This window comes from Pristiophorus japonicus, chromosome 2 (assembly GCF_044704955.1).
Source record: "Pristiophorus japonicus isolate sPriJap1 chromosome 2, sPriJap1.hap1, whole genome shotgun sequence".
In the NCBI taxonomy this organism is placed as follows: domain Eukaryota; kingdom Metazoa; phylum Chordata; class Chondrichthyes; family Pristiophoridae; genus Pristiophorus; species Pristiophorus japonicus.
Window position 1 is genome coordinate 271,177,911 of NC_091978.1, and position 24,932 is coordinate 271,202,842.

Here is a 24,932-nt window from a genome sequence, read left to right on the forward strand (position 1 = left end):
GTAATGACACAGCTGTTATTTGTATGATGTAAATCATCTCAAACATAACCCTTTGCAGTGTCATCATATGTACTTTGTATGCAGGAGGGTTATAATTCCATTTACAAATTATTGTCAGTTTTATCTTTACCAAGAAACCCTGTAGGGCAGTTGGGTTTGCAGGGCTTGCGAGAATTTGAATTGCACAGATTTCACTGTATTATACAGTGGATATTATACAATAGACCTTTCTGCAGTCGGAGCATCATGTCTGATGCTGTTTTCCGTCTAACTAGGAATACAGCCAACAAATTAAATAGCAGAAACACAGCTCATTACCTGCCAGTGACATCACTTCAAAACATTTCTTGTTTCCACACAGATTCTCCTTGATAAATAGTCCAGAAACCATCAGTATAAAACAATAGCTGTGCCATGAGCAGATAAACCTGTTTTTTCTCAAAGTTTTTTCCTGCTGTCCTGAAGATGCTAATTTTTGCTAGGATTCCGTTCAGCAGGCATCGATATCGCCCTGATATCTTGCCTCATGTGACCATTCTTCATTTGCAAGCCTAGAGAGCAGGTGATTCATCTGTGGACAGCCTCACAACTGAACCCAATTCTGTTGTTGCTTGACGTCCCGCATTTGCACAGTTTTCGGGGGGAGGGGGATCAATGAATAGTTTTCGTGGAACAAGCACCTTTGGCTGCGGCAAATTGTAACGTCCAGCTAAAATCAGCCAACTCGAGAGATCAGTAACTGAAGCTTCCAGTCGCTTGCCTTTGTGCTGCATCAGGATGTGCCTTTTTTCATTAAACCATCAGGAGAGTCCAGGTAGATGTACTTAATGGAACATGGAGTGCAGTATGCTTACAGTAAACAAGTAAGATCCAACTACTTAATTTAACTGGGACTTGGGAACTTATGAATGATCAGGCCTGCCTGACTCGTAAAATATATAGTAAATCTCTTTTTAATCAACAATGCTTTATGCTCATTTGTTGTAACGCTGTTTCTGTTTTGTTGTTAGGGTGATACATTAAACACAAAATATCAGGTGGATCTTGGAGATGGTTTTAAGGCCATTTATGTCAACCTCACGCTGATGGATGAACCTATTCAACACAGATATGAGAAACCAGGAATATACCGTGTCTCTGTGAAAGCAGAAAACAGTGCTGGGTCTGACGAAGCAATGGTTTACATTCAGGTTAACTGTAAGTTGGTGCAGCCCAAAAGTATACTAAGAGCACTGTTACATCTCATAAAATGCTTGTTGACAATTTTTCACAAAAAAGGTTAGAGATGGATATTTGTACGAATCGTGATAATTTCCCCACATATCCGAGGTCATCAGCATGTTCGCATGTTGTAGAATGGTTTTAAAGAGCCTGTGCATTTTAACAGAAAAAAGCAGTCAAGCCCATTCACTCCTGAATTTGCAATCTTACACCTTCAGGAGTAGAAACCAAGTTCAGGATTAGAAAGTATATTTTGCTGTATATACATGGCAATGTCCATATTGTTTGTGAAAACATGCACCAATTTTTGACATCTGTCATAATACTTCAGAGGAAACTAAAATAAGAAAACCCCAGATGAGTGTATTTGGCTATACAGATTGAGAGTCCGAAATCTGGAGTTCCGAAATTCGCAATGTTCTGGAATCCAGACACCGGGCCGATCCATGGCAGAGTCGTCCGGAATCCAGAAAATGTTCCTGAATCTGGACATTTTTTTAAACCTAATTAACCACTGAAATAGAATTTAAAAATAAAAACTTTAACTGACCTTTTTTGCAGGTCTTCAACGTAGGTTTTTCCTGGCCGCCGAACCCTGACTCGGAACCACCGACCTCCCCTCGTTCCGCTCGGACCTCATTTCTCCCCGCTCCGACCTCCCCCTGCTCCGACCTCCCCCCGCTGCCACTCCCGACCGCCCCCCGCTCCGACCTCCCCCTGCCCTTGCTCTGACCTCCCCCTGCCCCCGCTCTGACCTCCCCCTGCCCCCGCTCTGACCTCCCTCTGCCCCCGCTCTGACCTCCCTCTGCCCCCGCTCTGACCTCGCCCTGCCCCCGCTCCGACCTCCCCCCGCTCCCGACCTCCCCTGCCCCTGCTCCGACCTCCCGCCCCCCCTCCCTCGCTCCGACCTCCTCCAGCCCCCGCTCCGACCTCCCCCTGCTCCGACCAACCCCCCCCCCCCGCTCCGACCTCCCCCTGCTCCGACCTCCCCCCGCTCCCGCCCTCCCCCGCCCCTGCTCCAACCTCCCGCCCCCCCCCTCGCTCCGACCTCCCCCAGCCCCCGCTCCGACCTCCCCCTGCTCCGACCTCCCCCTGCCCCCACTCCTGACCTCCCCCCGCCCCTGCTCTGACCTCCCGCCCCCCCGCTCCGACCTCCCCCAGCCCCCGCTCCGACCTCCCCCTGCTCCGACCTCCCCCCCCCCCCCCCCCCCCCGGCTCCGACCTCCCCCCGCCCCTGCTCTGACCTTCCCTCCCCCTGCTCCGACCCCCGTTCCTCCCCCCACTCCGACTGCCCCACCCCCCGCTCCGATCTCCCGCTCTGACCTCCCTCTGCCCCCGCTCCCGACCTCCCCCCGCCCCCGCTCCGACCTCCTCCCCCCCCCAGCTCCGACCTCCCCCCACCCCCGCTCCGACCTCCCCCCGCCCTCGCTCCGACCTCCCCCTGCTCCTCCCCCCCCCCCCCTCGCTCCGACCTCACCCTGCTCCGACCTCCCCCTGCTCCGACCTCCCCCCGCCCCCGCTCCCGACCTCCCCCGCCTCTGTTCCAACCTCCCGCCCCCCCCCCCCCTCACTCCAACCTCCCCCCCACCCCCGCTCCAACCTCGCCCTGCCCCCGCTCCGACCTCCCCCTGCTCCGACCTCCCCCGCCCCCGTTCCCGACCTCCCCCCGCCCCCGCTCCGACCTCCTCCCCCCACCCTCGCTCCGACCTCCCCCCCGCCCCCGCTCCGACCTCCCCCTGCTCCTCCCCCCTCCCCCCCCCGCTTTGACCTCCCCCCGCTCCCACCTTCCCGCTCCGACCTCCCCTTCCCCCGCTCCGACCACCCCTCCCCACGCTCCAACCTCCGCTCCCCCCACTCGGCTCTCCCTCAGCTCCCCCCTCCCCTCCCTCCCCCCCGCTCCACTCCGACACCCGCACTCCGACCTCCCCTCCCCCCGCCCCGCTCCAACCATCCCTCCCCCCGTTCCGACCTACTGTTCAGATTGCTTCATACTTTACAGGACCAGAAGCAAAGACAAAATACTATACAGCACAGCTAAACATTTGCAATACTGAAACTGTGATATTACATTGCTCACCCCTAATGTGGAGTGCGGTTAACCGGAAGTGAGCTGCCAACAGGTGGGCCCGTGACCTGGTGCAGGCCTCCTCCTTACCATGCTGGGCTGCTCGGGCTCCTACAGGCCTCTGGCTGGGCTGCTCCCCTCGCCACTCACACCCATGATAACTGGACTTCCAGCTGCTGCCCTCCGGACTCTCGACTCGCACTGCAATGCAATGCACTCGACGCAAAAGGCCCCGCAGCCATAAGAGATGCAGTCTGCTTATGGAAACTGTTGCCAAGGCATTTACATGGTAAAGTTTTGAAAGCCTGAACGTTAGAACCCGCATCATCTTAATTCACACAGTGTTATGCTGCACCGACCAGGCCTGGGCTGGGTCGCTGCACAACCTTGGCGTGAGGGAGTATCTCTGGGTACCGGGGTTGAGTTGCAATATATTTATTTTTAGGTTAACTTAAAAAAAAATGTTTTTATCCCGATCTCTAGATAGCGAGGAGCCGAATTTGCCACCACCCCCCACACCCCCATGCCCGAAATGGGGCGCACGCGCCCTATTCTATGGATTTACCACCACGGTGGTTGAGATACCCTGTTGAGTGAAATTCCGCTCTTTGTTTTTTTTTCACTCGGATCCAGAAGATCGCACTTAATGTGGGTGGATATGCGGTGGTGACACCACTAGAGGGGCGGAAGTTGGGGGCGGTGCGGAGTGGCCACCATGATGACATCATCACCACGGCTCTGCCCTTCACTTAAAGGGGAGAGCCTGCGCAATCTTTAAACTCCGGTCCACTGAGCCACCAGGGAAGGTTTCAACTGGGCCAGTGGCCTGGCATCCAAGAGGGAGTGTCAGGCTGCCTGTTGGCGGCCCAACCAAACCCGGGGACATAATTGTTGGGTCTACATGGCAGTCGACCGACAAAAAAAAGCATGCCGACTGTGGCAGTAGTCCCGTCCCTTTAAGGGGAGCCACGTTGCCATTGCAGAAGGCCTCGGCCTCACTGGACTGACGCGAAAAAGCTTTTTTTGGCATCGCCGGACGGACCGAAGATTTTCACGGCGGATTTTCGCTGTCAGGGGCGGTTTGGGGGGGCTGGGGCGGGGGGTGGGGGGGTAGATTGGTGGTGCGCACTGTGATGACGCACTTAGCACCAATCGGCAGCAGCAGAGTGGTTGGGGGGGGGGGCCACGGGGGGAGAGCGGGGCACCGCAGCGATAACACGGGAACAGAATTTTGATAATGGCGGCCATTACACGAAAAGTCGGTGGCCATTGCACTCCGCTTTCCGATGTTATGAGGCCTTAAGAGGCAATTTCAGCCCCCGAGTATCTTGGTGAACCTCTTAAGGCAATATTTTTTTGTTTCACGTTTCAATTCATGCGCTGTACTGCAAGCAAAGGTCAGCTGTGGATGTGTAACCCAAAGTCCTGAACTGGAAATGTTGATGTGAATGTTGAGTGACTGATTAAAGCTGAACAATACCAAGGCTAAGTGAGTGGTCAAAATTTGGCAAATTGACTATAATGTGGGAAAATATGAGGTTATCCACTTTGGCAGAAATAATAGAAAAGCAAATTATAATTTAAATGGAGAAAAATTGCAAAGTGCTGCAGTAGGGAGACCTGAGGGTCCTTGTGCATGAAACACAAAACATTAGTACGCAGATACAGCAAGTAATCAGGAAGGTAAATGGAATGTTGACCTTTATTGCAAGGGGGATAGAGTATAAAAGCAAAGAAGTCCTGCTACAATTGTACAGGGTATGGGTGAGGCCACACCTGGAGTACTGCGTACAGTTTTGGTCTCCATATTCAAGGAAGGATATACTTGCATTGGAGGCTGTTCAGAGAAGGTTCATTAGGCTGATTCCGGAGATGAGGGGGTTGACTTATGAGGATAGGTTGAGTAGGTTGGGCCTATACTCATTGGAGTTCAGAAGAATGAGAGGTGATCGTATTGAAACGTATAAAATAATGAGGGGGCTCAACAAGGTGGATGCAGAGAGGATATTTCCACTCATAGGGAAAACTAAAACTAGGGGACATAGTCTTAGAATATGGGGGTGCCCATTTAAAATTGAAATGAGGAGAAATGTCTTCTCTTAGAGGGTTGTAAATCTATGGAATTCTCTGCCCCAGAGAGCTGTGGAGGCTGGGTCATTGAAAATATTTAAGGCGGAGATAGACAGACTTTTGAGTGATAAGGGAATAAAGGGTTTTGGGGAGCGGGCAGGGAAGTGGAGCTGGGTCCATGATCATATCAGCCATGATCTTATTGAATGGCGGAGCAGGCTCAAGAAGTCAAATAATCTACTCCTGCTCCTATTTCTTATGTTCTCAGGCAGGAGGCAGATGGAAGAACTTTTTAATCTTAAATCAGGCCGCAATTCTACAAGGGCATTTGCTCTCATGGAAAGCGGCTTTGGGTGCACTTCAATGAAAAAGTGTTGGCATAACCTAAGAGATAATTGAGGGTATTAAAGGCGTGAGATAGAGTCTGGTACGGGTTTATCTTTGCACTGAGTGCACGTTACTTTCAGCTTTAGTTTCTCACTACCTTCAAAACAAATGTTGGATACAAAGTTATTCCTAATGTCTGGTGTAATAATAAGAACATTTACCAGACTAAGTAATTTGGTTCATCAAGCTTTTTCCTTCCACCGACAATATCCAGTCTATTTGTTTTTAGGATGAGATGTTGAACCTGCTCCTGTCATTCAGGTGGATTAATAAGAGACAGCCAGCACGGATTTGTTAAAGACAAATTGTGTCTCACAAACCTGATTGAGTTCTTTGATGAAGTAACAGAGAGGATGGATGAAGGTAGTGTAGTAGATGTACATTTGGACTTTCAAAAGGCATTTGATGAAGTACCATATAGCAAACTTACTGGAAAATAGAAGCACATGGTATTAAAGGGACAGTGGTAACTTGGGTACATAACTGGCTACGGGATAGGAGGCAGAGAGTAATGCTGAGTGAATGTTTTTCTTACTGGAGAGAAGTATGCAGTGGGATCCCCCAGGGGTTGGTATTAGGACCATTGCTTTTCTTGTTATATATAAATGACCTGGACTTGGGTGTAGGAAGTACAATTTTCAAGTTTGCGGGTGATACAAAACTTGGTAGTGTAGTAAATAGTGATTTGAGATGGTGGCATGGCAATATGGCATTATTGTATTTATGCTTTTAAGTGGTTGTTGTTGTAAAAGTTGTTGTTGTAAAAGTTATTGTTGTTGTTGTAAAATGTTGTTGTCAGAGTTGTTGTTGTAAAATTTGCCCACGGACATAAAGGTCGCACTTAATGGAGTTTATGGCCCATTCAGTACAAAAACAAATTAGGAGGAACACTGGTCAGGAGTACTCGATGCACAACATGGGAAAGTGTTACATTTCCCAAAATACGCCCAAAATCATTCCCTGTGCAAAATTTTCAGAATGTCATTTTTGTGTTTTGTATTTTGTGATATGCACAGTTTGAAAGTTCAAAAAGTAATGCAATACTCAGAAATTTAAGGTGAAATGTAATGAGTTAGCAACGCGTGTAAATTATTGAGTTAATACTTTTTAAAGTAAAATCTTGTACAGCGGCTGATTGGTTGGGCAGCATTATGTACATATGATTTTCTGACACAATTGTTCTTGGTTTCCTCAGCTCCTCTGCAGGTCGTGCATCTAGAGGCACTACCAGTCATTCGCAGGAACCAGCAAGTGAATCTGACAGCATTAGTGCAGCCCAGCAACTCCAACCTCACAGTCTTTCAGTGGTGGCTGGGGGACAACCTTGAGGTGGGTGTCAACTCATACATATCCTGCTGATAAATTATGAAGTACTATTTGAAACAATAAAAAGATAATATTTTCCATGTTTTTGCACCATTCTCTGCAGCCTCATCTTACCCTGGAAAACAGTCTCATAACCAGCTTTAGAGAGAACGGTCAGATTAAAGTCACAGTGCAGGCCTCGTGCGGTAGTTCCATGGTTCAGGACTCAAAGGTGGTGAGGATATTTGGTAAGAAATCCAGTGTTTTTTTTTTAATGTGTTGACTGTATCTGTGTATGACCAGTTGTTTACATGATATATTACAGTGAATGATTGGTAAACCTTTGAGTGAAAATCTTTTGTAATAATGTATAATACCTATCCGTTCATCAGGTGACACATGTAGGTAGGCCTTGTCATTGCCTGGCTGCTTCAGGGATTTGCAAGGTATAGTGTAAAGGGATCAGTTAGATTATAGCTGCCTGGATTCTCCTCTGGACGGAGTTCTGCCAAGGCTGGACATCCATCCACTCCACCTGATGACCCCAAACCTGACAAATTTTCTTGGACCAGAGGTCATTCACTGTGTAGAGTGGGTTCCTGGTAGGATTCCCACCATCAACAGAGATCCCACCAGTGTTGGGGTGGAATATCCCAGCATGAGAACCTGAAGATCGGACTCGCTGCCCCACTGAAGGCTGCAGTTCAGATGGGGGGCCTTGAGCACGTAAGTGTTTGAGGCTGTCTGGAGGGAGAGGAGGTCTACAAAGCTTTCTTCTCCATAGGGAGACTTCAAGGCAGTTACTGCTGCGATCCGGAGCCTACCACTATCTTGCACATAGCGACCCCAGGAGGTGGCAGTAGATGGATTGGACAGGAGGGAAATACTCCAGGAACCTGGCCCGGTCCTCCCCCTCTGCAATTTGCATGTGACAGGTGGGGATAGAGCAGCCAATGGTAGTCCCGGGTGGGTGGGGTGGGAGGAGAGAGAGAGGGACATCCCAGTTGGACTGGTGAAGTGGTGGTAAGCCTCAGCTCCCAAATTTTCCTTCATATTCTGCCATGATCCTGCCTAATTTCATGCAGGACTGCAGAGGGGAATTTCCCCTAGCTACTATTTGCACTAAGTAATACTTCTTGAGTCAGTTTGGGCCTCTTTTTTAAAAGGGAAGAATTAAGAGCTGTGGAAGCTGATTTCAACCATTTCAAAAATGTGTTCACGTTAGTTCATAAATTTCCTGACCCTGAGTCCCAATGGGGAACTGCACTCAAAGTGTGAGAATCGGCATTGCAGCGTTGTAGGCCTACTCCCAACTTGCACTCCTTTTGAGCATGGCTCCCTGTGGATCAATACATGTATCCTGTATTGTCAGTAGAATAATTATCCTATTCGCCATGCAGATAATTGCTACTAAAATTTTATGTAATAAATTCATAATTAGAATTTTGAACATAAGAATTAGGAACAGGAGTAGTCTGCTCCGCCACTCAACAAGATCATGGCCGATCTGGCCGTGGACTCAGCTCCACTTACCCGCCCACTCCCCATAACCCTTAATTCCCTTATTGGTTAAAAATCGATCTGTGACTTGAATACATTCAATGAGCTAGCCTCAACTGCTTCCCTGGGCAGAGAATACCACAGATTCACAACCCTCTGGGAGAAGAAATTCCTTCTCAACTCGGTTTTAAATTGGCTCCCCCGTATTTTGAGGCTGTGCCCCCTCGTTCTAGTCTCCCCGACCAGTGGAAACAACCTCTCTGCCTCTATCTTGTCTATTCCTTTGATTATTTTAAATGTTTCGATAAGATCACCCCTCATCCTTCTGAACTCCAACGAGTAAAGACCCAGCCTACTCAATCTATCATCATAAGGTAACCCCCTCATCTCCGGAATCAGCCTAGTGAATTGTCTCTGTACCCCCTCCAAAGCTAGTGTATCCTTCCTTAAGTAAGGTGACCAAAACTGCACGCAGTACTCCAGGTGTGGCCTCACCAATACCCTGTACAGTTGCAGCAGGACATCCCTGCTTTTGTACTCCATCCCTCTCGCAATGAAGGCCAACATTCCATTCGCCTTCCTGATTACCTGCTGCACCTGCAAACTAACTTTTTGAGATTCATGCACAAGGACCCCCAGGTCCCTCTGCACAGCAGCATGTTATAATTTCTCCCCATTCAAATAATATTCCCTTTTAATGTTTTTTTTTCCAAGGCGGATGACCTCACATTTTCCGACATTCCATCTGCCAAACCTTAGCCCATTCGCTTAACCTATCTAAATCTCTTTGCAGCCTCTCTGTGTCTTCTACACAACCCGCTTTCCCACTAATCTTTGTGTCATCTGCAAATTTTGTTACACTACACTCTGTCCCCTCTTCCAGGTCATCTATGTATATTGTAAACAGTTGTGGTCCCAGCACCAATCCCTGTGGCACACCACTAACCACCGATTTCCAACCCGAAAAGGACCCATTTATCCCGACTCTCTGCTTTCTGTTAGCCAGCCAATTCTCTATCCATGCTAATACATTTCCTCTGACTCCGCGTACCTTTATCTTCAGCAGTAACCTTTTGTGTGGCACCTTATCGAATGCCTTTTGGAAATCTAAATACACCACATCCATCAGTACACCTCTATCCACCATGCTCGTTATATCCTCAAAGAATTCCAGTAAATTAGTTAAACATGATTTCCCCTTCATGAATCCATGTTGCGTCTGCTTGATTGCACTATCCCTATCTAGATGTCCCGCTATTTCTTGCTTAATGATAGCTTCAAGCATTTTCCCCACTACAGATGTTAAACTAACCGGCCTATAGTTACCTGCCTTTTGTCAGCCCCATTTTTTAAACAGAGGCGTTACATTAGCTGCTTTCCAATCCGCTGGTACCTCCCCAGAGTCCAGAGAATTTTGGTAGATTGTAACGAATGCATCTGCTATAACTTCCGCCATCTCTTTTAATACCCTGGGATGCATTTCATCAGGACCAGGGGACTTGTCTACCTTGAGTCCCATTAGCCTGTCCAGCACTACCCCCCTAGTGATAGTGATCATCTCAAGGTCCTCCCTTCCCATATTCCCGTGACCAGCAATTGTTGGCATGGTTTTTGTGTCTTCCACTGTGAAGATCGAAGCAAAATAATTGTTTAAGGTCTCAGCCATTTCCACATTTCCCATTATTAAATCCCCCTTCTCATCTTCTAAGGGACTAACCTTTACTTTAGTCACTCTTTTCCGTTTTATATATCGGTAAAAGCTTTTACTATCTGTTTTTATGTTTTGCACAAGTTGTGTCCCAGTAAACATATATTTAAGGTGATTACTCCACAACTAGTTTATTTTGCATTTCGAAGGAGCAACAATGTTGGGTGTTTGCAAATAAACCAAAAAACCAAAGGGTTATCTTTCTGAATGCACGGTCCCAGCATCACTGGATGGGAAACTATGGGGAGCGCAGACACAAATTCCTGATATACAGGCGGGTGAGAAAAGCTTGGAGTGTGCATTTTGAGAATTGGCCCTGAAGTGATGTAAATATGTGTTGATATGAATCATTGTACCACTTGAGCATGATGTCATCATAGCAAAATGGCTCTTTGATTCTTCACCAAATGAAAAGTTTGCCAAAATCGTTTTCAATCAGACAGCAGCCTTTAAACAAATGTGGCATCAGCCTTTACTACAATTCTAATACAAATGCATTTCTGTTTCAGATCAGTTGGAAGTCCTACCTCTTGAATTTTCTCAGAACATCGACCGTTACAATCCCAATGTGCCAGAATGGAGAGGAGATATTGGACAGGTTATATCGAGGATTTTAGCTGAGGTATTTTCTAATTAACACCGACCCTACCCTAAATCGCATACTTGAGAACAACTCTATCGTGGTATTAATCAAAGCTGTATACCAGCTTGAAGATTGTGAGGTAGATTTTCAACTTACTCACCAGGAAATAAAAATGGAAATTAAAACCCCAGCAGTTTCTATAACAGGATGCTGATCCAGCAATTTGATACTCAGGTGGCAAGTTGAAAATTTACCACAATATATCAGATGCTAGATTATCTCACAGTGCTATTTTGTGACTGCTTTTCCAGGATTAAGTGCCCATTTAAACAGTTAAATATCTGCCTCGAAATTGTGCATGTTTTGAGCCCATTTTCACCTGTCACTATGAGTACTCACAGTGCATTGACTATTTTACTTATTGGCTACTATGGCTGCGAATGTAACAATGTAGGAATAAGAATAGGCCTTCCAGCCTATGCAGTTCATCCAGGTCACAGAATCATAGAAGTTTACAGCACGGGGTTATCTGGTCATTGTACCTGTGCTGCTGTTTGAAAGAGTTATTTACTTCATCCCATTTCCTTGCCCTCTTCCCATAACCTTTCAAATTTTCCTGTTTCAAGATCTATTCTCATTTTTTACCTGTTCAAAACTCACATTACAATACTCTATGATGATTCGGAATTTCCTTTTGAGTGCTTGAACTGAGATGGTGTTTCATTCAATTGTGTTTCCTTTACAACTCGATATCATTGCAAACTTCACATTGTGGCCTGAAATGTCCTCCTCCGGAAGTGGTAAGATTCTGCTTTGACCCTGAACCTTTTTCCTGGTTGAGAGTCAGCTATATAAACATTATGTCCATCTCAGCTCAAAGTGATACCTTCTCCCTCCACTTTTTTCAGATTGCTCTGGCACCTTTCTCCTCTCCACCCTCTAATTCACACTGACATCTTTCTCCCCCCTCCCCAGTACACACTGGGACCTTTCTCCCCCCTCCCAGTACACACTGGGACCTTTCTCCCCCCCTCCCCAGTACACACTCGGACCTTTCTCCCCCCTCCCAGTACACACTGGGACCTTTCTCCCCCCCTCCCCAGTACACACTCGGACCTTTCTCCCCCCTCCCCAATTCACACTGGCACCCTTATCCCCTCAGTAGCACTCCTGGCTCCTATCTGATACTGCTGCTCCTGAGATGAAACTGCTGTGCACGATCTCTCAAACCTCGTGTGAGAATCCACACCCTTAGGAGAATATTCAAGTTGTGTAGCTATTTTTAAAAGCTATTTCATTAATGATCTTTCTTTTGGCCACAGACTCGGAGGTAACACCCACCCCTTTCATCAACTTGAAAATGTTCTAATTAGCATTCAGAAAAATCTCAGTGAAATACTTTGAAATATTTAGCCTAATGTAGTAATCATTGTCTTTGCAGACAACAGGCATACCTGAGGAATTACTGTTGACAGTGGTAAGAGTGGGCCTGCCCACCACAGCAGAGCTGTACCTGCTTCCAGCTGCAGAGAAACCAAAGAGGAAAAGAAGCACAACCAGTGACAAGGTACCAAATTTGAACCTTTATGGGAAAGTCAGTAATATAAAGGCAACTCAGCTATATGGAAACAACTTAACCTATAAAATTGGTCAGATCATGAGTTGTACGTTAAGACAACATCAACTTAGGTTTGCATCATGCCTTTAACATAGCAAAATGTCCCAAAGCATTTTTAGAAAGGATGGGGGTGGAGGGACAAATGGAGGGTGGAGTTAAGAGAAAGACAAATAAAAGCTAAATACTGTAGAAGCTGGAAATCTGAAATAAAACAGAAAATTCTGGAAATCTGCAGCAGGTCAGGCAGCATCTGTGGAGAAAGGAAAAAAGTTAACACTTCAGGTATAAGCCTTCATTGGAGTTAAGCAAAGGGTTTGGAGAGATGACTGTAGTCATGGTTGAAGAGATAGGTTTTGAGAAAGCTTTTAAAAGTGGGGAGAGATGTAGCATGCTGGTGAGGTTTAGGAAGATGCTATTCCAGGATGGTATGTTGCCTCCCTGGAGCAGATACAGAACATTTTGAAGGGGGAGGGTGAACAGCCAAAGGTGGTGGTCCATATCGGTATCAACGACAAAAGTAAAACGAGGGATGAGGTCCTGCAAGCAGATTTTAGGGAGCTAGGAAAGAGATTAAAAAGCAGGACCTCAAAGGTAGTAATCTCCGGATTATTCTCGGTGCCACGAGCGAGTGAGTATAAAAATAGGAGGGTAGAGCAGATGGTGCAGGAGGGAGGGCTTTAGATTCCTGGGATATTGGGACAAGTTCTGGGGAGGTGGAACCTGTACAAGCCGGATGGGTTGCACCTCAACAGAGCTGGGACCAATGTCCTCGTGGGTGGATGCAGGTGGGGGGGGCGGGGGGTGGGGGGTGGGGGGAGGGGAGGGGGGGGGAGTGGTTGCAAGTGCTGTTCGGGATGGTTTAAACTAATTTGGCAGGGGGATGGGCATCAGGATGTGGGGTGGCAGTATTGATTAAGGACAATATTACAGTGCTGAAGAGAGAGCATGTCCTGGAGAGGTCAAGAAAGGGTGTAAGGCTAATCCCCGCAACTACAGGCCAGTCAGTTTATCTTCGGTAGTGGGGAAGCTTTTAGAAACGACAATCCGGGACAAAATGAACAGTCACTTGAACAAGTATGGATTAATTAAGGAAAGCCAGCACGGATTTGTTAAAGGCAAATCATGCTTAATTAACTTGATTGAGTTTTTTGATGTGGTAACAGAGAGGGTTGATGAGGGCAATGCAGTTGATGTGGTGTACATGGACTTCCAAAAGGTTTTTGATAAAGTGCCACATAATAGGCTTGCCAGCAAAGTTGAAGCTCATGGAATAAAAGGGAGTATGGCAGTACGGATACAAAACTGGCTAATTGACAATTAGTGGTGAACGGTTGTTTTTCGGACTGGAGGAAGGTATACAGTGGTGTTCCGCAGGGGTCGGTTCCAGGACTGTTGCTTTTCTTGATATATAATGACTTAGACTTGGGAGTACAGGGCACAATTTTACAATTTGAAGTTGAAATAAAACAGAAGTATAGTGAACAGTGAGGAGGGTAGTGATAGAATGGTAGCATAGTGGTTAAGTTACGGGACAAGTAATCCAGCGGCCTGGACTAATAATCCAGAGATGTGAGTTCAAATCCCACCACGGCAGCTGTGGAATTTAAATTCAGTTAATTAACTAAATCTGGAATAAGAAACTAGTGTCAGTAATGGTGACCATGAAACTACCGGATTGTCATAAAAACCTATCTGGTTCACTAATGTCCTTTAGGAAATCTGCTGTCCTTACCAGGTCTGACTCCAGACTCACAGCAATATTGCTGACTCTGAACAGCCCTCTGAAATGGTCTAGCAAGCCACTCAGTTGTAACAAACTACTACAAGTAACAATAATAAGAATAAAACCGGATCTCGGCCTCAGCACCGGCTTTGGAGACGACAATGGCACACCCAACCCAGCTGACCCTGCAAAGTCCTCCTCGCTAACATCTGGGGACTTGTACCAAAATTGGGAAAGCTGTCCCACAGACTAATCAAGCAACAGCGTGACAGTCATACTCACAGTATCATACCTTTCTGCCAATGTCCAAGATTCCTCCATAACCATCTCTGGGTATGTTCTGTCCCACCAGCAGGACAGACTCACCAGAGGTGGTAACACAGTGTTATACAGTTGGGAGGGTGTGGCTCTGGGAGTCCTCAATATTGACTATGGACCCCATGTAGTCTCATGGCATCAGGCCAAGCATGGGCAAGGGAACCTCCTGCTGATTACCACCTACAGCCCTACCTCAGCTGATTAATCAGTACTCCTCCACATTGAACACCACCTGGTGGAACCAGAAGAGTAGCAAGGGCGCAGAATGTATTCTAGGTGGGGGACCTCAATGCCTATCACCAACAGTGGCTCGGTAGCACCATTACTGATCGAGCTGGCCGAGTTCTGAAGGACATAACTGCTTGTCTGGGCGTGCAGCAGGTGGTGAGAGAACCAGCATGAGGGAAAAACCTATTTGATCTCGTCCTCACCAATCTACCTGTTGCAGATGCATCTGTCCATGACAGCATTGGTAGCCGTGATTACCGCACAGTCCTAGTGCAGACAAAGTCCCACCCTCACACTGAAGACACCCTCCCTCATGTTGTGTGGCATTACCACCGTGCTAAATGGGATAGATTCAAAAACAGATCTAGTCTAGTAGTTCAAAATTGGGCATCCATGAGGCACTGTGGGCCATCAGCCGCAGCAGAATTGTATTCCACCACAATCTGTAACTTCATGGCACGGCATATCCATCACTCTACCATTACCATCAAGCCAGGGGACCAACCCTAGTTCAAGGAAGAGTGCAGAACAGCATGCCAGGAGCAGCATCAGACGTACCTAACAATGAGGTACTAACCTGGGGAGGTTGGAACACAGGACTACATGTATACTCAACAGCGGGAGCAGCATGCTATAAACAGAACTATGCGATCCCACAATCAATGGATCAGATCAAAGCTCTCCAATCCTGCCACATCCAGTCGTGAATAGTGGTGAACATAAGAACATAAGAATTAGGAACAGGAGTAGGCCATCTAGCCCCTCGAGCCTGCTCCGCCACTCAACAAGATCATGGCTGATCTGGCCGTGGACTCAGCTCCACTTACCCGCCCACTCCCCATAACCCTTAATCCCCTTATTGGTTAAAAATCTATCTATCTGTGATTTGAATACATTCAATGAGCTAGCCTCAACTGCTTCCCTGGGCAGAGAGTTCCACAGATCCACAACCCTCTGGAAGAAGAAATTCCTTTTCAACTCGGTTTTAAATTGAGTCCCCCATATTTTGAGGCTGTGCCCCCTAGTTCTAGTCTCCCCGACCAGTGGAAACAACCTCTCTGCCTCTATCTTGTCTATCCCTTTCATTATTTTAAATGTTTCTATAAGATCACCCCTCATCCTTCTGAACTCCAACGAGTAAAGACCCAGTCTACTCAATCTCTCATCATAAGATAACCCCCTCATCTCCGGAATCAGCCTAGTGAATCGTCTCTGTACCCCCTTCAAAGCTAGTATATCCTTCCTTAAGCAAGGTGACCAAAACTGCACGCAGTACACCAGGTGCGGCCTCACCAATACCCAGTACATTTGCAGCAGGACCTCCCTGCTTTTGTATTCCATCCCTCTCGCAATGAAGTGGATGACTAAACATAGAAACATAGAAAATAGGTGATGGAGTAGGCCATTCGGCCCTTCGAGCCTGCACCATTATTCAATAAGATCATGGCTGATCATTCACCTCAGTACCCCTTTCCTGCTTTCTCTTCATACCCCTTGATCCCTTTAGCCATAAGTAGCTCTAACTACTAACTGGAGAAGGAGACTCCATGAATATCCCCATCCTTAATAATGGCAGAGCCCAGCATGCAAGTGCAAAAGACAAGGCTGAAGCATTTGCAACCATCTTCAGCCAGAAGTGCCGAGTGGATGATCCATATCGGCCTCCTCCTGAGGTCTCCACCATCATAGAAGCCAGACGTCTGCCAATTCGATTCACTCCACGTGATATCAAGAAACAGCACTGGATACAGTAATGGCTATGGGCCTTGACAACATCCCGGCTGTCATGCTGGCCGCGCCTCTAGCCAAGCTGTTCCAGTACAGCTACAACACATGCATCTATCCGACAATGCGGAAAACTGCCCAGGTATATCCTGTCAACAAAAAGAAGGACAAATCCAATCTGGCCAATTACTGTCCCATCAGTCTACTCTCAATCGTCAGCAAAGTGATGAAAGGTGTCATTGTCAGTGCTATCAAACGGCACTTACTCAACAATAACATGCTCACCAATGCTCAGTTTGCGTTCCACCAGGACCACTTGGCTCCAGACCTCATTACAGCCTTGGTCCAAACATGCACAATAGAGCTGAATTCCAGAGGTGAGGAGAGAGTGACTGCCCTTTACATCACGGCATTTGACCGAGTATGGCATCAAGGAGCCTTAGTAAAATTGAAATCAATGGGAACCAGGGGGAAAAGTCTCCACAGGCTGGAGTCATACCTAGCACAAAGGAAGATGGTTGTGGTTGTTGGAGGTCAATCATCCCAGCCCCAGGACATCGCTGCAGGAGTTCCTCAGGGCAGTGTCCTAGGCCCAACCATCTTCAGCTGCTTCATCAATGACCTTCCCTCATCATAATGTCAGAAGTGGGGAGGTTCGCTGATGATAGCACAGTGTTTAAGCTCCAACAACACTCAAGAAGCCCAACACCATCCAGGACAAAGCAGCCCGCTTAATTGGCACCCCATCCACAACCTTTAACATTCACTCCCTCTGCTACCATTGCAGTGTGTCTGCTGTGTGTACCATCTATAAGATGCACTGCAGCAACTCACCAAGGCTTCTTCAGCAGCACCTCCCAAACCAGCGACCTCTACCACCTAGCAGGAGAAGGGCAACAGGTGCATGGGAACACTGTCACCTCCAAGTTCCCCTCCAAGTTATCCACCATCCTGACTTAGAACTATATTGTCATTCTTTCATCATCGCTGGGTCCTGAAACTCTCTCCCTAACAGCACTGTGGGAGTACCTTCACCACAAGGCAGGCAGCGGTTCAAGAAGGTGGCTCACCACCACCTTCTCAAGGGCAATTAGGGATGGGCAATAAATGCCAGTGATGCCCACATCCCAGAACGAAAAAAAAACAGACAGGCTGGTGGAATGGGCGGACATGTGGCAGATGAATTTAATGCAGAAAAGTGCGAAGTGATAAATTTTGGTCGGAAGAACGAGGAGAGACAATGTAAACTGAAGGGTACAATTCTAAAGGAGATGCATAAACAGAGAGACCTGAGAGTGTATATTGCACAAATCGTTGAAAGTGGCAGGGCAGAGTGAGAAAGCAGTTAAAAGGCATATGGGGTCCTGGGCTTCATAAATAGATGCATAGAATACAAAAGCAAGGAAGTTATGATGAACCTTTATAAAACACTGGTTCGGACTCATCTGGAGTATCGTGTCCAATTCTGGGCACCGCACATTAGGAAGGATGTGAAGGCCTTGGAGAATGTGCAATAAAGATTTACAAGAATGGTTCCAGGGATGAGGGACTTTAGTTACGTGGATGGACTAGAGAAGCTGGTGTTGTTCTCCTTAGAGCAGAGAAGGTTGAGAGGAGATTTGATAGAGGAGTTCAAAATCATGTGCAGTCTAGACAGAGTAGATAGAGAGAAATTGTTTCCATTGACGGAAGGGTCGAGAACCAGAGGACACAGATTTAGGGTGATTGGCAGAAGAAGCAAAGGTGACATGAGTAAAAATATTTTTATGCAACGAATGGAATTTTAGGATCTGGAATGCACTGCCTGAAAAGGTAATGATGGCAGATTCAATTGTGGCTTTCAAAAGCGAATTGGATAAGTACCTGAAGGAAAAAAAATTGCAGGGCTATTAGGAAAGGGCGGGACAGTGGGACTAGTTGAAGAGCTCTTGCGGAGAGCCGGCACGAACTCGACGGCCAAATGGCCTCCTTCTGTGCTGTAACCATTCTATGGCCCCAAGTTTCCACATGATTTGCTCCTGATTTTTAGGAGCAACTGGTGGAGAACGGAGTATCTTAGAAATCGGAATTCTCCACATTTAGTTTTCTGCAGTTCTAGTCAGGTAGAACAGTTTCACTTTGGAACAGAATTTTTTTTTCAAAAGGGGGCGTGTCCGGCCACTGACGTCTGATTTGAAAGTTTCCACAGTGAAAACGTACTCCAAACTAACTTAGAATGGAGCAAGTGAAGATTTTTGTACGCTTGGAAAAAACCTTGTCTACACTTTAAAAAATCAGACGCAGGTTACAAATTAGGCGTCGGGAACGAGGTAGGGGGGGGAAGGGAAGTCATTAAATTCTACAATCAATCCTTAGTTATACTTATACAAATATTATACAAATAAATCCAACCTGAATAAAAATTTATAAGCAAAGAAAAGATTAAATAAACCATGATCCTACCTGTGTGAAAGTGCTTCAGGCAGGCCTTTCAGGCAGCGGTGTGGCGTCAGTGTCTCGACGGCAGCGGCAGGCAGCAAGCAGCCTTCGAGCTGAGCTGCGGTGCTTGAGGCAGGCCTTCATTCCCCACGAAGATGCAGCACCCGGACGGACTTGAGGCCATTCGGCCATGGGATTGCAGCGGCGTCAGTGGCTGGCCGGCAGCCAAAGATACAGCAGCAGCCTTCGAGCTGTGAGGGGGACTGAGGCCATTTGGACAGGGAGAGGCAGCCACATAGACAGTTTTATATTTAACTTTGCAGAATGAGTGCTGCATTGTCAACACCACATATTATGCAATGGTTTGATCCTTTGCAAAGTTGAATTGGCACTCTTATTTCTCCAAACACACAGTCCTTAATTTGCAGGCACCGGTTCTGCAAGTTTAGCAGTGAAAAGCTGAACTCACTGATTTCAGCAGATGATTTATTCAGTAGTGCTGCTAAAAGCACTCCCTCACACACAGAAATATCAAGAAAATTAAAATACAAGCCTTTGCAGGGGTCCAAGAAACAAATCTTCACTTTTTCTGCAGCACTTTTAAAAATGGCCGAGTGCCAATGTTTACTTCAGACTGCGCGAACGCTCCAACGCGCACACGCAGGGTTGCCGGCACCAAGAAGCCTCATTTCAATTGTACCTGCCCCCTCCGACTTACAAAATCGGCCGAGTGGTAGACTCCGCCCCCTGTGCGCCGCGCCAAGCAGACATCGAGCTCCAAGGAGCTCGAGAATACCGCACTTTTTTTCCGGCGCCGTTTTCGGCGCGATAAACAGGCGCCCAGCTCTGAGGTGCACCTTTTTCGCCGCGTGTGGAAATTTGGGGCCTTTGATTTTTCGTATGGTAGTAGCAAAGCAAATCAAATGTCAATAACTAAGTCAGATATTCCAGAGTGCATCATCTTCATCATCATAGGCAGCCCCTCGAGCGAGGATGACTTGCTTCCACATGGGTTCACAGATGTTTCAATGAAGGACCCGATATTCCAATCCTGAACTCCAATTGAAGCAGTGGAAGATGCCTGTGTGTGAATTTTTTTAACATGTGGTGACTGTTGCACATCAGCCACCACACGGGCTTGACAGAGCTCGGCCTTTATCAGTGACAAGGATTAACCAGGACAACTGGAGACCTGCAGTGTGGGCTGCCCCGTGCTGCCCCTGGGCCCTCGGCTCATCTGGGCCCTATATGCTCATTTGCCGCACCTCCGCCACAATCCCTCGTTGCTCCCTCGCCACAAACATTCACCGCAACTCCGCCACAATCTTTCACCGCTGCTCCGTCACGGAGTGCAGGGCTGTGATGTCTGAAGGTTCTGACACCAATGACGGAGCAGAGTGAGAGGGAACATTCAGTACACCAAAGTTCAAAGGGTGGAGGCTGCATCCTGGGATCTAGGGCTGGAGGAGATTGCAGGGTTAGGCATGGAGGGGTGATGGTGGCGAGACAATGTAAACATTGTCCCCATGTAGATGTGCATATTTTCTGATGAGACGCATATTGGTGTTCATGTTTATGTGCATCTTGATCCGTGGTGTATTTGTTCTTGTAGTATGAGTTGTCCTATTGTGTAAGTTTAAAATTCCGATAAGTATCTTAACTGTACTGTAAACGTGTACAGGAATTTCAATAAGCATTAGTACGAATGATGTGAAGTGCATGCATACTATACTGATCTCCTATAATTATAATATACTTCGATAATTATAATGACATTTATAATTGACTTCTAATGTAAATGTTAAATATGGGAGATATTGTTTACTGGATTCTGTCAACTGACATTGTCTAAATGCAGTTATTAACAGTCAGAGTTTACAGGTTGAAAAGGCTTCAGAAAATCCATGCATAATTCGTGGTTATTTAAGTGTATTCCACATATAGGAAAATACAAACGGGTGATTTTATTTCACCAAGCAAACAAGTCTAGAATGGCACTAGTTTTTAGCACTGGGTGCATGGTAGCATAGTGGTTATGTTACTGGACTAGTAATCTCAGAGACCTGGACTAACAATCCATCGATGTGAGCTCAAATCCCACCATGGCAGTGGCTAGGTCGCACCACTACTGACCGAGGTGGCCAAATCCTGAAGGTTGGGCTTGCAGCAGGTGGTGACAGAACCAACACAAGGGAAACAGCTACTTGATCTCGTCCTCACCAATCTACTTGTCGCAGATGCATCTGTCCATCATCATCATAGGCAGTACCTCGAAATTGAGGAAGACTTGTTTCCATTCTACAAGTGACTTCTCAGGTGGCTGTACAGACAAATGCGGGAATTACAGTCTCTATCACAAGTGGGACAGATAGTGGTTGAAGGAAAGGGTGGGTGGGACTGGTTTGCTGCATGCTCCTTCTGCTGTCTGCGCTTGATTTCTGCATGCTCTCGGTGACGAGACTCGAAGTGTTCAGTGCCCTCACAGATGCTCTTCCTCCATTTTGGACGGTCTTGGGACAGGGATTCCCAGGTACCGGTGGGGATGTTGCATTTTATCAAGGAGGCTTTGAGGATGTCCTTGAAAAGTTTCCTCTGCCCATCTGGGGCTCGCTTGCCGTGTAGGAGTTCCGAGTAGAGTGCTTGCTTTGGGAGTCTCGTGTCTTGCCCAGCGGAGCTGGTTGAGTGTGGTCAGTGCTTCGATGCTGTGGATGTTGGCCTGAGCGAGAACACTGACGTTGGTGCATCTATCCTCCCAGTGGATTTGCAGGATCTTGCGGAGGCAATGTTGGTGGTACTTCTCCAGCGCTTTGAGATGTCTGCTGTATATGGTCCACGTCTCTGAGCCCTATAGGAGGGCGGGTATCACTACTACCCTGTCGACCATAAGCTTGGTGCCAGATTTGAGTTCCTGGTCTTCAAACACTCTTCCTCAGGCGATCGAATGCTGCGCTGGCAAACTAGAGGCGGTGTTGGACCTCGTCATCGATGTCTGCCCTTGCTGATAGTAGGCTCCGGAGGTATGGAAAATGGTCCACGTTGTCCAAGGCCACGACGTGGATTTTGATGACCAGGGGGCAGTGCTGTGTGGCGGGATCAGGTTGGTCCATCTGTCCATGACAGTATTGGTAGCAGTGACCACTGCCCAGTCCTTGTGGAGACGAAGTCCCATCTTCTTACTGAGGACTTACACATTGTGTTGTGTGGCACTACCACCATGCTAAATGGGATAGATTAAGAACAGATATAGAAGCTCAAAACTGGGCATCCATGAGGTGTGGTGGGTCATCAGCAGCAGCAGAATTGTATTTCACCACAATTTATAACCACATGGCCTGGCATATCCCTCACTGTACCATAACCATCAAGCTTGGGGACCAACCTTGATTCAATGAGGAGTGTAGGAAAACATGCCAGGAAGAGCACCAGGCATACCTGAAAATGAGGTGCCAACCTGGTGAAGCTACAATACACGACTACATACTCAGTAGCGTAAGCAGCACAAAAGATAGCTGCGGATAGAGAAAAGTGATTCCACAACCAGCGGGTCAGATCAAAGCTCTGCATTCCTGCAACATCCTGAATGGTGGTGGACAATTAAATAACTAACGGGAGGAAGCGACACCATGAACGTCCTCATCATCAACGATGGCGGAGCCCAGCATGTGAGTACAGGATCTATCTCAAGTGGATGATCCATCTGAAGATGCCACTCTTCAGCCAATTCGATTCACTTCACCTGATATCAAGAAACGGCTGAGCGCACTGGATACAGCAAATGCTATGGGCTCCGAAGCATTCCGGTTGTAGTGCTGAAGACTTGTGTTCCAGAACTAGGTGTGTCTCTAGCCAAGCTGTTCCAGTACAGCTGCAACACTGGCATCTACCCGACAATGTGGGAAATTACACAGGTATGTCTTGTCAACAAAAAGCACGACAAATTCAATCTAGCCAATTATCACTACATCAGCCAACTCGCAATCATCAGTAAAGTGATTGAAGGTGTTGTCAATAGTGCTATGAAGAGGCACTTAGACACCAATAACCTGCTCACTGATGCTCAGTTTGGGTCCGCCAAGACCACTTGGCTCCAGACCTCATTACAGCCTTGGTCCAAAAATGGACAAAAGAGCTGAATTCCAGAGGTGAGGTGAGAGTGATTGCGCTTAACATCAAGGCAGCATTTGACCGAGTGTGGCATCAAGGAGCCCTAGTAAATTGAAGTAAATGGGAATCAGGGGAACACGCTCCACTGGCTGGCACAAAATAAGATGGTTGTGGTTGTTGAAGGTCAATCATCTCAGCTCTAGGACATCATTGCAGGAGTTCCTCGGGGCAGTGTTCTAGGCCCAACCACTTTCAGTTACCTTCCCTCCAGATTAAGGTCAGAAATTGGGATGTTCGCTGATGATTGCACAGTGTTCAGTTCCATTCGCAACTCCTCAGATAACGAAGCAGTACATGCCCACTTGCAGCAAGATCTGGACCACATTCAGGCTTGAGCTGATAAGTGGCAAGTAACATTTGCGCCATACAAGTGCCAGGCAATGACCATCTCCAACAAGAGAGAGTCTAACCACTGCCTCTGGTTATTCAATGGCATTACCATCGCCAAATCCCCCACCATCAACATCCTGGAGGTCACCATTGACCAGCCACTTAACTGGACCAGCCACATAAATATTGTGGCTACAAGATCAGGTCAGAAGCTGGGTGTCCTGCGGCGAATGACTCACCTTTGACCAACATTCCCACTAAGCTGCACAGCCATGCAACGGTCTGGAGGTCCCAGGCAGGCCGTTCACCGGCTTTCCTATGGGAGAAACCACGCACGCGCAAGAATTTGAATGCGCTGCACAGGCACTTAAAGGGACCACACACCCCCAAACAATGGGCCCAAGTTTCCACACGATAAAAAACGGGCGCCCCTCCGAGCTGGGCGCCCGTTTTTCGCGCCTAAAACGGCGCCGGAAAAAAAACGCGCGATTCTGGAGCGCCCTGCAGCTCCTTGTCTGTTTGGCGCGGCGCCCAGGGGGGGCGGAGCCTACACTCGCGCCGATTTTGTAAGTGGGAGGGGGCGGGTACTATTTAAATTAGTTTTTTTCCTGCCGGCAACGCTGCGCGTGCGCGTTGGAGTGTTCGCGCACGCTCAGTGTGAAGGAAACATTGGCATTCGGCCATTTTTGTAGTTCTTTGTAGCTGTTTAGTTTTTGAACATTTTTTAATAACAGCACATTGCCATCAGCACATCAGCACCGAGAAGGCTGCAGGAAGCCTCAGAAAGTTGAGGCAGCCGTTTCCCGACGACCTCCCCCTTTTGCCGTCGGGAAATGGCTCCTCAATTTCTGAGGCTTCCTGCAGCCTTCTGTCTCCTTCCCTCCCTCCCGCCCGCCATCTAGAACGGCTTCCTTCCCCCCCCCCCCCCCGCGTTCGGTCAGCGGTCGGTTCCCTCCCTCCCTCCCGCCGTCTGGAACGGCTTCCTACCCCCCCCGCCCCCCCGCGTTCGGTCGGCGGTCGGTTCCCTTCCTCCCTCCCTCCCTCCCGCCGTCTGGAACGGCTTCCTACCCCCCCCGCCCCCCCGGTGCGGTCGGTTCCCTCCCTCCCTCCCTCCCGCCGTATGGAAAGGCTTTCTCCCTTCCCCCACCCCCGCGTCCGGTCGGTCCCCTCCCATCCGCCCGCCGGCTGTCTGGAACGGCTTTCTTCCCACCCCCCCGCGTTCGGGAATGGCTGCCTCGTTTTGTGAGGCTTGCTGCAGCATTCTCCCTGGCTGAAGCACTTTCGCACAGGTAGGAAGATGGTTTATTAAATCTTTTCTTGGCTTATAAATGTTTATTCAGGTTGGATTTATTTGTATAATATTTGTATAAGTATAAGTAAGGATTTATTGTAGAATTTAATGACTTCCCCCCCCCCCCTCGTTCTGGATGCCTAATTTGTAACCTGCGCCTGATTTTTTAATGTGTAGAACAGGTTTTTTCAGTTCTACAAAAATCTTCACTTGCTCCATTCTAAGTTAGTTTGGAGTACGTTTTCACTGTGGAAACTTTCAAATCAGGTGTCAGTGGC

At 47.7% G+C, this 24,932-nt stretch overlaps 1 protein-coding gene across 3 annotated transcripts in view; it reads left to right on the top strand.

The window, feature by feature from the left end:
• sorcs2 (sortilin-related VPS10 domain containing receptor 2) overlaps positions 1–24,932 on the top strand; it is a 963,539-nt gene that overhangs the window by 901,754 nt on the left and 36,853 nt on the right. For all 3 annotated transcript variants that reach the window (XM_070871372.1, XM_070871374.1, XM_070871375.1), the window contains exons 19-23: positions 1,011–1,197; positions 6,939–7,072; positions 7,173–7,296; positions 10,766–10,878; positions 12,281–12,406. In XM_070871372.1, the coding sequence (XP_070727473.1) occupies positions 1,011–1,197; positions 6,939–7,072; positions 7,173–7,296; positions 10,766–10,878; positions 12,281–12,406 (684 nt within the window). The remainder of the gene's footprint in view (positions 1–1,010; positions 1,198–6,938; positions 7,073–7,172; positions 7,297–10,765; positions 10,879–12,280; positions 12,407–24,932) is intronic.